The sequence below is a fragment of the Coturnix japonica genome, chromosome 1 (assembly GCF_001577835.2).
Source record: "Coturnix japonica isolate 7356 chromosome 1, Coturnix japonica 2.1, whole genome shotgun sequence".
NCBI lineage: Eukaryota > Metazoa > Chordata > Aves > Galliformes > Phasianidae > Coturnix > Coturnix japonica.
Window position 1 is genome coordinate 62259278 of NC_029516.1, and position 11801 is coordinate 62271078.

Consider the following 11801-nt stretch of genomic DNA (forward strand, 5'->3'; position numbering starts at 1 on the left):
AAAATAAATTGTCTTAGTGCAGCAGTGGAGGACTATTATTTGATTAAACCTTTAGGGAAAGGAGGGCTTAGAAACACGAGCTTTGCAAACATCTGCAAACTTCTGTCCTACAGATGTCCTACCGCATCTGTTTATTATGGTCCTTTAGTTGGAGGGTCTTGTCCCACAGATGAACAGGTATAGCTGCATTGTTAGACTGCTCCACGGAAGTGTCAATGCACAACAGCAGCTTAGTTCAAGCTACCCCCAACCCTGCTTTCAAGGAGGCTACTGGTCACCGCACTGAAGCATATTTGCAGAAAACTCATTTTGCATAAGCTTCTGTGGTGGTAGTAATATCTACCAGAGGAACTGATAGCAGAGACACACTGTATCTTACAGCCTGCAATCATAACACCTAGTGAAAAGAGCAGTACCAAAACTTTGTCCAGAAGTCTCTCATGGTTTTTAAACTTATGGTAATTGATCCGCTATCAGTGTATAGAAATTACACTAACTGGAACATTTAGGAAATTCTCAATTCTATAGGGCTATGCTGTGGTTCCCGCACCACTCTTAGGGCATAAACATGAACTTAAACTGAGCGTGCAGGTAGTTATTGAAAAGGGTTATTTTATCACATGGGCCAAAAAGAATAACAACATTTTAGACACCCTTATTCAGTAACAGAAGCCAAGCACAGGCATGTTCTTCCTCCTTCATGAAGTTCCAGCTCTTGTAATACTTCCTTTGAAGCCTGGCTCAAAAACACTTTACCTGGAGCTCTCGGTTGTGGTTCTCACACAGAAGCTGGAGAAATCTCAGTATTGGCTGCATGATTGCAATAGCGGGACTCATTACTGCTTCTTCTGTGGACTTTTCTTCTGCATTAGTAGCATCTGTTCCTGCGCCCATAAGATCTATTTCTGGGTCCATTTCTCTTCTATACACAGAGTAAGCCTTGGATGTTGCAGAAGACGCTTCTGTTAACTGAACTTTCATACCCTCTTTCAGATGCAGCGTTGAATCCTTCACTGAAAAGAAGATAATTTTCCTTAATTTTTGAAACAGTTTTTGCTTGTTTAATTAAACAATAAGAAAACAACAACAATGAATGCAACTTTTTCTTTTTTGCTGCCTAACTTTTCAAAGACCTCTAGGCAACTTACAAAGAATATCAAAGCAACATTCATGCAGGGATAGCATGTTCCAAATTAACCACAAACCAGAGCAAAGCAGAACATTAAAACAAAAAGCCCTACTCATTCTCTTCTATATACAATAAATGACGAGAACAATGGAAGGACCACAGGGTGGGCATTCTTTCCTGTGCTTGCTCATGTGAAATAGCCCCACTAGCAGCAGTTTGTATTTCAGCTTTTCTAAAAACATGGGTCTATATCTTCTATTGGTGCTGGCATAGCTTCAATGACTTAAGTTATGGTCTGTAATTCAGAGAAAAACAGACAAATAAGGCACTGCAGCAATGGTTAATATTAAAACTTATCAATCAATGCAGCATAGAATCAGTGGTGCAATACACACAACTTGAACATAATGCACTATGGGTGCATTACGTGAGTGCCTCCTTACCTCTCTTTTTGGGTACAGATATGGTTAGGTCACTATCATCATCTTTCTTTTTGCTCCCCAAATCAATAGTGTTCACTGTCACTGTTGATCGTATCTCTTGCTGAGCAGCTTTCATACGATCATACAGGACTTTAAAGAATTTTTCTGACTTTTTTTGCTCCTTCAGTTGCTGGTAAGTTGAAAACTGCAAGGAAAAATAAAAGGATAGTCATTAGCTATCAGTCTTGTAAGGAAGAAAAAATACAGAAACAGAAAAAAAGATAATCACAGAAAAAAAACGATGACTGCTGCACAACCAATTATTTTACAAAGTGATATAGAAGATGGGTAACAAATATTGATCATTGTTTTTAAATTGGGATAAAATGGTAAACAACGCTACCCGCAATCTTTCATATGTCAGAAAGTTACCAAATTAAGTTACATTATTTTGTGATGCTCCCCATTTTTCTCCAGGTATTAGAGAGATACAGTATTCAATCTGAAGGTAATAATGAAAGTAATTGTTATTATGTGGCTACAACAAGAAACAGGAAACTTCCAAATTTATATTTCGTGTTGCAGCTTAGCCTATACACGTTCTTGGTTCTTTATAACTCCAGAATTGGAATTAATATTTGAGGTTGTTAAATACAGTCCTCTAGCACTACTGTCAAGTAGGCTGAGTACCATTTTCAACAGTTTAAAAACTGTCCCAGAAGTGAAGTCCTTATACAAACCCTTTCTAATTCATTTTAGAAAGCTGCAGCAGTACCTCACTTATTTAATACTTTCTAGACACTGTCTAAGCATGACAGGTTGCATTATCTTTTTTACAGAATAAAGATACAGGACTGGATTCCTCTCATTTAACTCTTACAGCCTTGAAATGAAGCCTTTGTTGGTTATTCAGGTTCCTGTCAAAGACAATGATGACATATGGGGAAAAGCTGGGACTGGTTTACGCCATCTCTCCTCTCTGCTGATCACAGAGTAAGAACAAACAACTATCTTATTTGGCTAATGCTGGGTGAGAATGATACCCCTAGTCTTTGTGAAAAGACCATAGTTTAAAGCATTTACTTCCTTTGGAACAGATATATCTGTTTATTTATTTTGCAATTATAAACTTGAAATCATCATAATCATTATATTTACAAGGAGAAGAGTGAAATAACTGGAGATAATGCTCAGCTGGCACAGAACAACTATACAACAGTGAGAGGGACAGCAGAAAAATGTTTTCTCTCATCGAAGACTTTACTGTATGAGGTACTGCATAATAACATGGAATATTCACAATTGTTTTTTAGGGAGACATACTGTAGTGATAACCATTCTACAGACCTCACTGCAAAAAGGTTCTTTTTATTTGACTCCAGACTACATGCAGTAGTATTGAACATTTGAAAAGCAATATGCAAATAAATAAACGAAATAAGTACCTGTGTTTGTGCATTTCCACCTTCAAGCAATGCAATACCAAGCAAAATGCCTTCTGAGAAAATTCTGTCATTTTTGGTGCTGACTATAACATCTATGACAAGTTCTGATGCACCTTCTTTATCCAGAAGGCACTGAATATCAAACATGGACACTCCAGACTTATCTGAGTCTTGTCCTACAAATCCACCTGCAAGTCAGAGAAATACATACCATTCATGTTTGTTTCATGTATGTATACTGAAACAAATCCATTAGTAAAACAAGTCTTTTGCATCCGGTAGCAATGTAATTCATTTAATCTTGAAATTTTGTTTGAGGCAGAATTCCTCTTGAAACAAACAAGATGTTTGTGTGAAAGTGCAATGCTGGTCCCCAAGATCAAAGTGAAACTGATTTGTCCACAGAACCCCATTTTTAATTCCATTACTGCATATACTAACACATTTGCATGGCCAGAGGTCTGAAAGAGCTTTTAAACAAAATGTCAAATGACATCTGGAAAAGCCCAGAAATCTGGACATGCCTTTAATATATGCTGATAATGCAATGGCCAGCTCTATTATGATGTAGCTCCATGCTTAATTCTGCCATATTTCCTATGACATACATTATTATTGGCTTTATTAGAAAGCAATTTATTGTAATCTACCTTGGCTTCTATGAGAGAATCCTATAAAAATGAGGTTATAAGGAACACCCACTCAAACCTCTCGCTCACAGTAGTTACATAGGGTCCTCACAGCCTTGTTTTGAAAGAATCATAGAATCACAGAATTACACAGGTTGGAAAAGACCTCAGAGATCATCAAGTCCAACAACAGCCTAACCACAGTACCCTAACTCTAACAACCCTCTGCTAAATCATATCTCTGAACTGACATTATACAGCCTCTCTGGGAAATTTATTTCCTTGCTTAACTGATATATCTGTGAAAAGCTTTTCCTTATATCCTATTTCTTTTTAATGTGTTAGCAAAGGATCTGGAATTTTAAAAAGTTGTTTGGTTTCCAGAAACAGCAGTGGCTTTGTTCAAACGCTGCATGCTTTGCTGCATTCCTGGATGTGGATTTGTTAGCAAATGGTGTTACCAATCAAAATTGAACTGAAGGGCTGACTTGGGGGCATGGAGAGATTTACATTTTTAGTGCTGGCTAATGCACACCAGCCATCTGAGACAGGTGCACACAACTTCTCTTCTAGCTGATTACAGAACTTGTTCCATTTATTTACCAATGAAGTCCCTGGAGCACATTTAACATGCTTTTTTATAAAAAACGGTGCTGCTACTTTTGTTTTCCTTAAACGATGTGTGTTGATTTACCTCCCACTTGTGCAGTTTTGCTGTAGCTGGTAGACAGAGGCCCATTCATACCACTTCCATATTCTCCTTTAAAGTAGCGATACAGGAGTATTTTCCTTAAAGTGTTGCCCTTCAAGAGAAATACAAAAATACCATAAGAAAACTTCAGTAGTTGCCGATTTCCTTTGTTTGAAAAGCAAGCTGTTAATCATAGTTACGCAATTTATTAGGTCTTTCCTTTATAATCAGTAAGCATACAAATAGAAAAGTTGTCCACAAAACAAGCATCTAATGGTCTTATCTAACACATTTTGTGGCAAGAATTCTAAAATACTGTTGTACAAGCTTTCTCCAAAGATTATTATTTTAAACTTACTGATGATAAATCAAATCTCTACCTCAACCATTTCCACTGACTACCTGGAAGACGTGTATTTTGAAACAAGTTCTACAACAAGCCAATGCACTGCAGTCTGTGCGCGTGCCCTACCCTGCCATGGCAGTATTTTCTTCCCATTTTCTGCATCTGAGTAGTATCACTCCCTTTTCTCTGTTCTCAGATAATTCAACTGATCATCTGAAAGAAGCCACATCACATGAAATATTAAAACAGAGAGATGACATTTGATAGAAGAGCTTAAAAAGCATTCTCTGTATCTCCTTGTTCCTTTACTTCCAAAACCAAACCCAGTCAATATTTGCATGCAGCTCTCTGAAGAGCTTCCCTTTCATTTTGCATGTGTTCTGCAAAACAAGATGCACTGAATTAAGAGTGGGCTACCAATCACTTGGCATTTTCCTGTTGCCTTTGGTCTCTTGGGAACACCTGCAGTCAATACTCATCTTTACAGAAGCAGCAGGTGACAATGACTGCAGGTATAAATATAAAATACTCAAGATTTTATTTGGAAATAAGTATGGCGAGGCTCCCTGTGCTGACCATAGAAAGACAAAAAATATTCATTTCAACAGTTAGGCAGCAAAACAACATGATTTCTTCTTTGCATTTACTCATCTACTGGCTTTAATGAAAAACAGGTCTTAAAAATATGTGTACCAGAAGCATTCTTTGTACTTACAGGGAATGTACACGTCACCAGCACCTGCATGTTAGTCTAGCCATACGCTTTTCAGTCTATATATCTCGGCAACCACCAGAGGCAGCAACAAGAGAGGAAGCAAGACCCCAAAATATCTCAGGCACTATCCACACTCATATGTCTCTGTTAACTTAGCAATATTTCCAAAAGCAACCAAAGGCCCACACGGGGTTTCATTGCTTCATGCATCTCAAAAAGCAATGGGTTCATCCATCTCAAACAAGGGTCAGAATGCAGTAAGCTGTGTATGTAGGCTGACAATGCAAAACAGAAGTTCCTTCCTACTTCTTGTATTCTGACGTTTTCGTAGAGTCTACACAATCTATAGAGTTCACTCAATTAGCCAAGAAAATTGCAATATCTATACTAGAATATCAAAATCCATAAACGCAATGGCTGCAAGAAAAACAAACGCATCACCTACACATCTCTAGTGCCAAGGAATTTATTACATGAATTTTCCCGGTGGACTTAAGCCAGCTGTGGTCTACACTACAAAAGACCAAGAACCATCAATCTCTGAACCACACATGGAGGCAGACTCTATCCCAGCTTGTTTGCAGTGGAGATTAATCCTGCATGCACAGACAAGATACAGCTCATAAGAAATTTTAAGATTGCTAAGTGCACCAGCTCCTCCTGCTCAGCATCCTGCCACTAGTAGCGAGCAAGCTCCAGAAGAAAGTGAGCCTCATCTCCACATCTCATGAAGAAGCCAAACATATCACCAAAGAATTGAGAAACATGGACTAAGAACAGAATAAAGTCTCTTAAAGTCATATATGTCACAGAATCATAGAGCTCTGTCACACAAATAGGATCACAGAGAAGAATTGCTTCCTATCACCTGACTAGGACCCAGCCCAGAATGAGAGCTGCATCAAGACATGCTTTTAATAAGAAAGGCTGGCATTTGCCATACCATTTGATTAACCACAAAGCTTGGGGGAACATCCTTAACTGGCTATCTGTGCAGTCTGCTGATGATGAACAGAGTGCTATGGTAAATTACATAAACAGTCACAGTGCAGTCACGGGAAGAAACACCAAAAGGCATCTATATGTAGTTAAAAATAATACCCACAGTCACAAGTTTTATTGTTCAATCAAAACAGCCTTTATTTTATCAGGAAGAACACTGGGGACCATGAAATAGCATTTGACTAATAACCTGAACAATTTAGCACTCGGGCTTGTTGTCTGTAAAAAAAAATGAACTGCTTGTAAATCTCAAATCATTTTTCCTGCCTTGTTACCTTGAAAAGACAACAGGAAGAGCAGTGATACGAATGTGCTTCTCCAACTGGCTATAGAATGAGGAAACTTTCCCTCACTATATGCAAACTAAGACACAGATATTACCTCTTGCCCCCACAGAGTGTATTCATTATTAAGATTTTTGCTCTCCTTCCCTCCCTCCCTTAACCTCTCATGAATACAGACATACACAGTTCTTAGAAGCCTAATTGCCAAAAGTCAAGAGCATCGTGTTTGAAAAGTGTGAACACAGTGCAACCTTTGCCAAAGAGCTGTATCAAAAACGTGCCCTCAGATTCAGCCCCACATGAGGCAAGCTTGGGATCTTCAGCCTCTTTGTGATGACCTTGGGAAGCCATGTGACTTACCCAGGTCATTTAGTTTCTTGTGAAATTAGCAGCCACTACAAAGAGAAGAAACTGCTCTCTGCAGCCCAGCAGCACATACTGGAGCTGAGGAATGCACAGATGCTTATGCAACGTATCAGAAATTCCTGTCACCTCCAGTGCATGACTGTGTGAGGTATCATACAAAAGAACGCTAAAAAGACCCTGCTCCCAGAAAAAGAAGTGCTGATCCTGCTGGCGTGCCTGCATCTGTTTTTGCAGGAATGCCAAAAAAAACTAAGTCAAGAACTGTCCCATCATCTGGATGAGACAATCCGCTGCCAGGGCAAGCAAGACAGTCTTGCCATTGGTGTCCTTGTGAATGATTTCCCAACTTAGCACAGTCACAAAATTAATATTGCCCAAAAGCAAATGAGCACAGCAGTGGTATGAATAAGTAGTTTGCAGCAACCATTACTGACACTCATACTGCTGAAGCGGAGGCCAAAAATAAAAGCACACTAGGCAGTAGAGTGTTGTCTTCCTTTGACTATGTTTCTTCATGCAGCCGAAATCCCAGCCTTCCAAGCCAATTCTCTCCCCTGCTGGCTACAATAAACTTTCCCTTATACCTCTTATTAGGGTATGGAAATGGTATGTAAACATCAGTCAGCTGACTGTAATCCTTCTATAATGGCTAGAACATTGTATAGCCCTGAAAAAAAAAAGCCCACAATGAAACATAATAGTCTTATTGTTACCCATGAATACCACTGCATTGTGTCTAACAAAAGCTAGGATAAAGACTGAGGACACAAGAAAGCAACAACCGGTTATTGTTCTTGCAGTTTTAAATAGCTTGAGATTGACAGACAGAAGTTTCCAATGGGGAAGAATTATTCCAACAGGAACATGTAGACACAAACAAATTACGATTTTCTCAGTATTTCATTATACTAGTTGGTCTTTTAACTTGATTTAAATGCCTTAATAAAATGGTATATTCTCTTTCTTTCTTTGAGACTACATCACGCTGGTTCCACGCTGGGATAGGATGTTCCATGTGGAGAAATGCCTGAGAACGTTTGAAAGGTTTATCATGGGTACTTGCCTCAGCATGAGCTCCCTGTGCAAGAGCACCAAAACTATTTATACTGTCTCACATAACTTTGCACACTGCATAAGGAATTTGAATATTTTAGAGTTGATGGTGTTCCAAAGTTTGAAATGGTGGATCTGGTTGTAAAACAATGAAGTAGAAATGTCCAAATTATCAGTGATAACACAGGAAAGGCAGTCGTGTCCAACAAATATTTCTCATATACAGTGGATGATGCAGCTGTAGACCCATACTAATCCAGGTGGATGTATGAATGTTATATTTCAGTAACTTCCACCTATATATTACAGAGGAGCTGACGGGGACATCTGCTCAACTAATATACGTTTTTGGCAGGTTGAAATGGAAACAAAATCCCAGAGAACTACAAGAAATCTAATGTGCAGTGACACTGTCAAAAACGTAAATATGATGACCGATAAAATATAAACTGTGAGTTTTATGTCGGTTCTGGGCAAAATAAAGTAAGGGATGACTTTGAGCCCCATTAATGCAAAATTAAAGGAAGCTACTATAAATCAGCAGTAGATATAGTATTAGCATCATGTCATAATAATTGTCTCAATATGGGATTTAATAAAATAGACCTTCTCTAGCTTCTGATTATCTTCTCTGGTCTCACTCATGATGAAAATATTAGTCTGGTAAAGTCTGATGAAGTGGTAAAAATTGTGATTGAAAACCTACTGTGCCATAACCCCACAATGATACTTGCTAAATGGCTTAGCAGCAAAGACCGAATTCCATCTGAAACTTAGACCAAGAAATTATAAATGAGCGCACAGGCTTCTAATAGGGATCCTCAGGAAATACCTATTGTCTGCCCGATATTTTTTTTCAAGCAAATGGAAAAACACAGAAGAATAAGATAATTTATAAAAGACATACAAAGAAAACAGGATGAGGTCAGAACATTTATAACAGCTTAGGATCATTTATTCAACTGAGAAGAACCAAACAATTTGTGTCTCACTATGTCCAGATACTTCCACGTTGAGTTAGAGATGTAATAACAGTAAATAAGACCATAAAATGAAGGCCTCCATTCTAGAGAAGATCTGAAGGTCTTGGACAAAAATCAGTGGAATGACATTTTGAAAAATCACACCATTCTGGAAATTATAACCAGAGCTATAGAGTAGGATTCATAAAACTATCGTACTTATCTATGTGTAGAGGCATGTTTCTGAAGGAATACTGCATCTAAAGCTGGTGTCCACAATTCAAGAAGAATTCTGATAAATTATTTAGATTTGGAGAAGTTCTATAAGAGTGATTAGAAAATAAAACATGCTGTCTCATCAGAAATTCAAGGTTTTCAATCTACTGATCTTACCAGCCTAAACATGAAAGATACGAACTCTGTTTCTGACTATCTGCATGAGAAATCTCATAATGGATGACTTCAGCCTGCAAGATAAAGATGTAAGACACAATGCTTAGATGCTGAAGACAAACTTAGCTAGGAAAGGGATAGAAGGGGTTGAGTTTTTTCATTTGTGGTTTATGATTTCGCCTTTTGCCCCCGCTAATATGTGAGGGCTGCTCCAAAGCTAATGCCTCCTATTTTATTATAATGGCCCATGCTGGCAAAAGCAGATGTCAGTGGTATTGAAGTAGTGGTTAAACCTTACTGCTAACACGCTGCTGTATTTTGTTGCCCTGTGACAGATGGCAGCAGTGGGACAGTCTGACAAAACTGTCATCTGACACAGAAGTATGTATGAAGCAGTGGTGTGACACTGAATTCCTCCATGCAGAAAAAGTTGCACTCACTGAGATTCATTGATGCTTTATGAGCGTTTATAAAGAACAAACAGCAGATGTTAGCACCGTGAAGTGGTAGGTGGTGCATTTCAGAAGTTGCAACAGTGACAGTGTGTCATCTCCACTGGTGAACATTTTTATGACTGCACTGTGCAGGTTTTTGTTCACCACTGGTGAAAATGCATAGCTGATACTGGTGACTGTGTTGAAAAATAGTGTTATGTAGCTGAGAATTTGCTCTATGAAACAGTGTTATTGTGCGCTTTGTATCTGTTGTAGGTCCCCTGGAAATAAATAGGAGGCATTACTGCCAGAGCAACTTATGTACATAATTAAGTGCACATAGCCATTGGAATATTTTAGGAAGAGGTGCAGAGAGCTGCTCACAGTTACTAAATGATCACTAGATGGGTTCCCAAACAGAAAGTATTAGAAGATCTTGTGGTCTGTATTAGGAGAACAAGCGGATGACAAAAAGCAAGTCATCTCAGTCTAGAAAGATACCATACACCTTTCTCCCACTGTAAATACAGATGAAGTTTAAAGTCTGGCTTTCAATGAAAGCTGTGAAAAAAGAAAAACACACACAAGCTTTTTCTTATCATTTGTAAATGAAATTTCTGTTTTGCTTGATCTGAGTGTCTGCTTGAAGATTCTTTTTTGTTGTTGTTGTTGTTTTCCACCTGTTTTTACACTACTTTGTTCTTTGATTTCCTTTGGTGAAGCAGGGCTACCCGATGAAGCTACCAAGTATAAAAGTTGTACAGTCCCTCATTAATCTATGGTCCAACCTGATCACGAAATGGAAGATGGCATCGGTATTAGTCTGATCTCCATAGTGGATTAACTGAGGCACGCATCTACCAGGTGCACAGAGTTGCACTAGGAGAAGCTTGGAACAGATCTTCTGAGCCCTGACTCCTACTGAAGAATGCTGTCCTCATGCTGCCAGCAAATTCCAGGGAGCTTGGAGGCTGAGGTTGTCTGCTTTGGGGTGATGTTTGTTTATTTCTACACAGAACAAGAATTTTCCCAATTTTGATCTTTTACAACAAGATGTTACAATAGCCAACTAATAGTTGACACTGATAAATTTTGACCAGTAAAATGTGACATCCAAGAACAAAGTTATTAGCACACCGGGGCATTTATTCACTCCTACAAAAAAGTACTTATAAAAATGAAGTTAGGTCCAGCTGTTGTCCAGCTCTGCTTTCACTAAAATCAATGGGAGCTTTGCCAGCAGCTTGAGGAGAAGGAGCAGACATGTACTTTGCCTGGCAAAAGTTTTAATACAATTCTAAAAAGAAAAAAAAAAAAAAAAAAGAAGCCCACAACAAAATATGTACCAGACTTCATGACACAGTCCTCCTAGGAGAGCAAAACTGGCCACCCACACCTCTCAGCTGTCTCTCATTAGGCAGAGACGCCTCACATTTTAAATGTGCCATTGTTTAATTCTACACAAATCTGGTATTAATCCCACTTGTCTTAATACAGCTTGCCTAAATCACCAATGCTAACTGATAAACCTGAGGTTGTGACTTCTGCAAAGACTCATTAACAGCTATAGACAAAAAAGAATGGCAAGCATGACCCCTCTCTAAAACCAAATAACAATGGTTGGAAAAAGTAGCTAACTTCTTAACATCTCTTAATTCTTTCCTTTACACATCCAGGTTTCACATAAAGCTTCAAGCTAAAGCACCAAAATACTGCTACTATTACCAGCCTACTTTCAATATTGATAGGGAAAGTAACAGTGGACACTGCAAGAAAAACAGATTTTGCCTGGTAACTGTCCAATTTTCCACCCTGAAGAAGCTCAGGAAAATATCATACTAAAAGTTTGTTTCCCCTTCCCTTCCCTTCCCTTCTTTTCCTTCCAAGAAGTTTTCCTTTTCCTTTTCCTTTTCCTTTTCCTTTTCCTTTT

General features: G+C 38.5%; 1 protein-coding gene across 1 annotated transcript in view; it reads right to left on the reverse strand.

Moving 5' to 3' along the window:
* The window catches only part of ITPR2 (inositol 1,4,5-trisphosphate receptor type 2), a 253736-nt gene that overhangs the window by 75142 nt on the left and 166793 nt on the right, over nucleotides 1-11801 (reverse strand). Inside the window, exons 38-41 of the mRNA XM_032446237.1 lie at nucleotides 4320-4428; nucleotides 2997-3184; nucleotides 1573-1756; nucleotides 757-1013 (exon numbers count right to left, since the gene is read on the reverse strand). Of these exons, the coding sequence (XP_032302128.1) occupies nucleotides 757-1013; nucleotides 1573-1756; nucleotides 2997-3184; nucleotides 4320-4428 (738 nt within the window). The remainder of the gene's footprint in view (nucleotides 1-756; nucleotides 1014-1572; nucleotides 1757-2996; nucleotides 3185-4319; nucleotides 4429-11801) is intronic.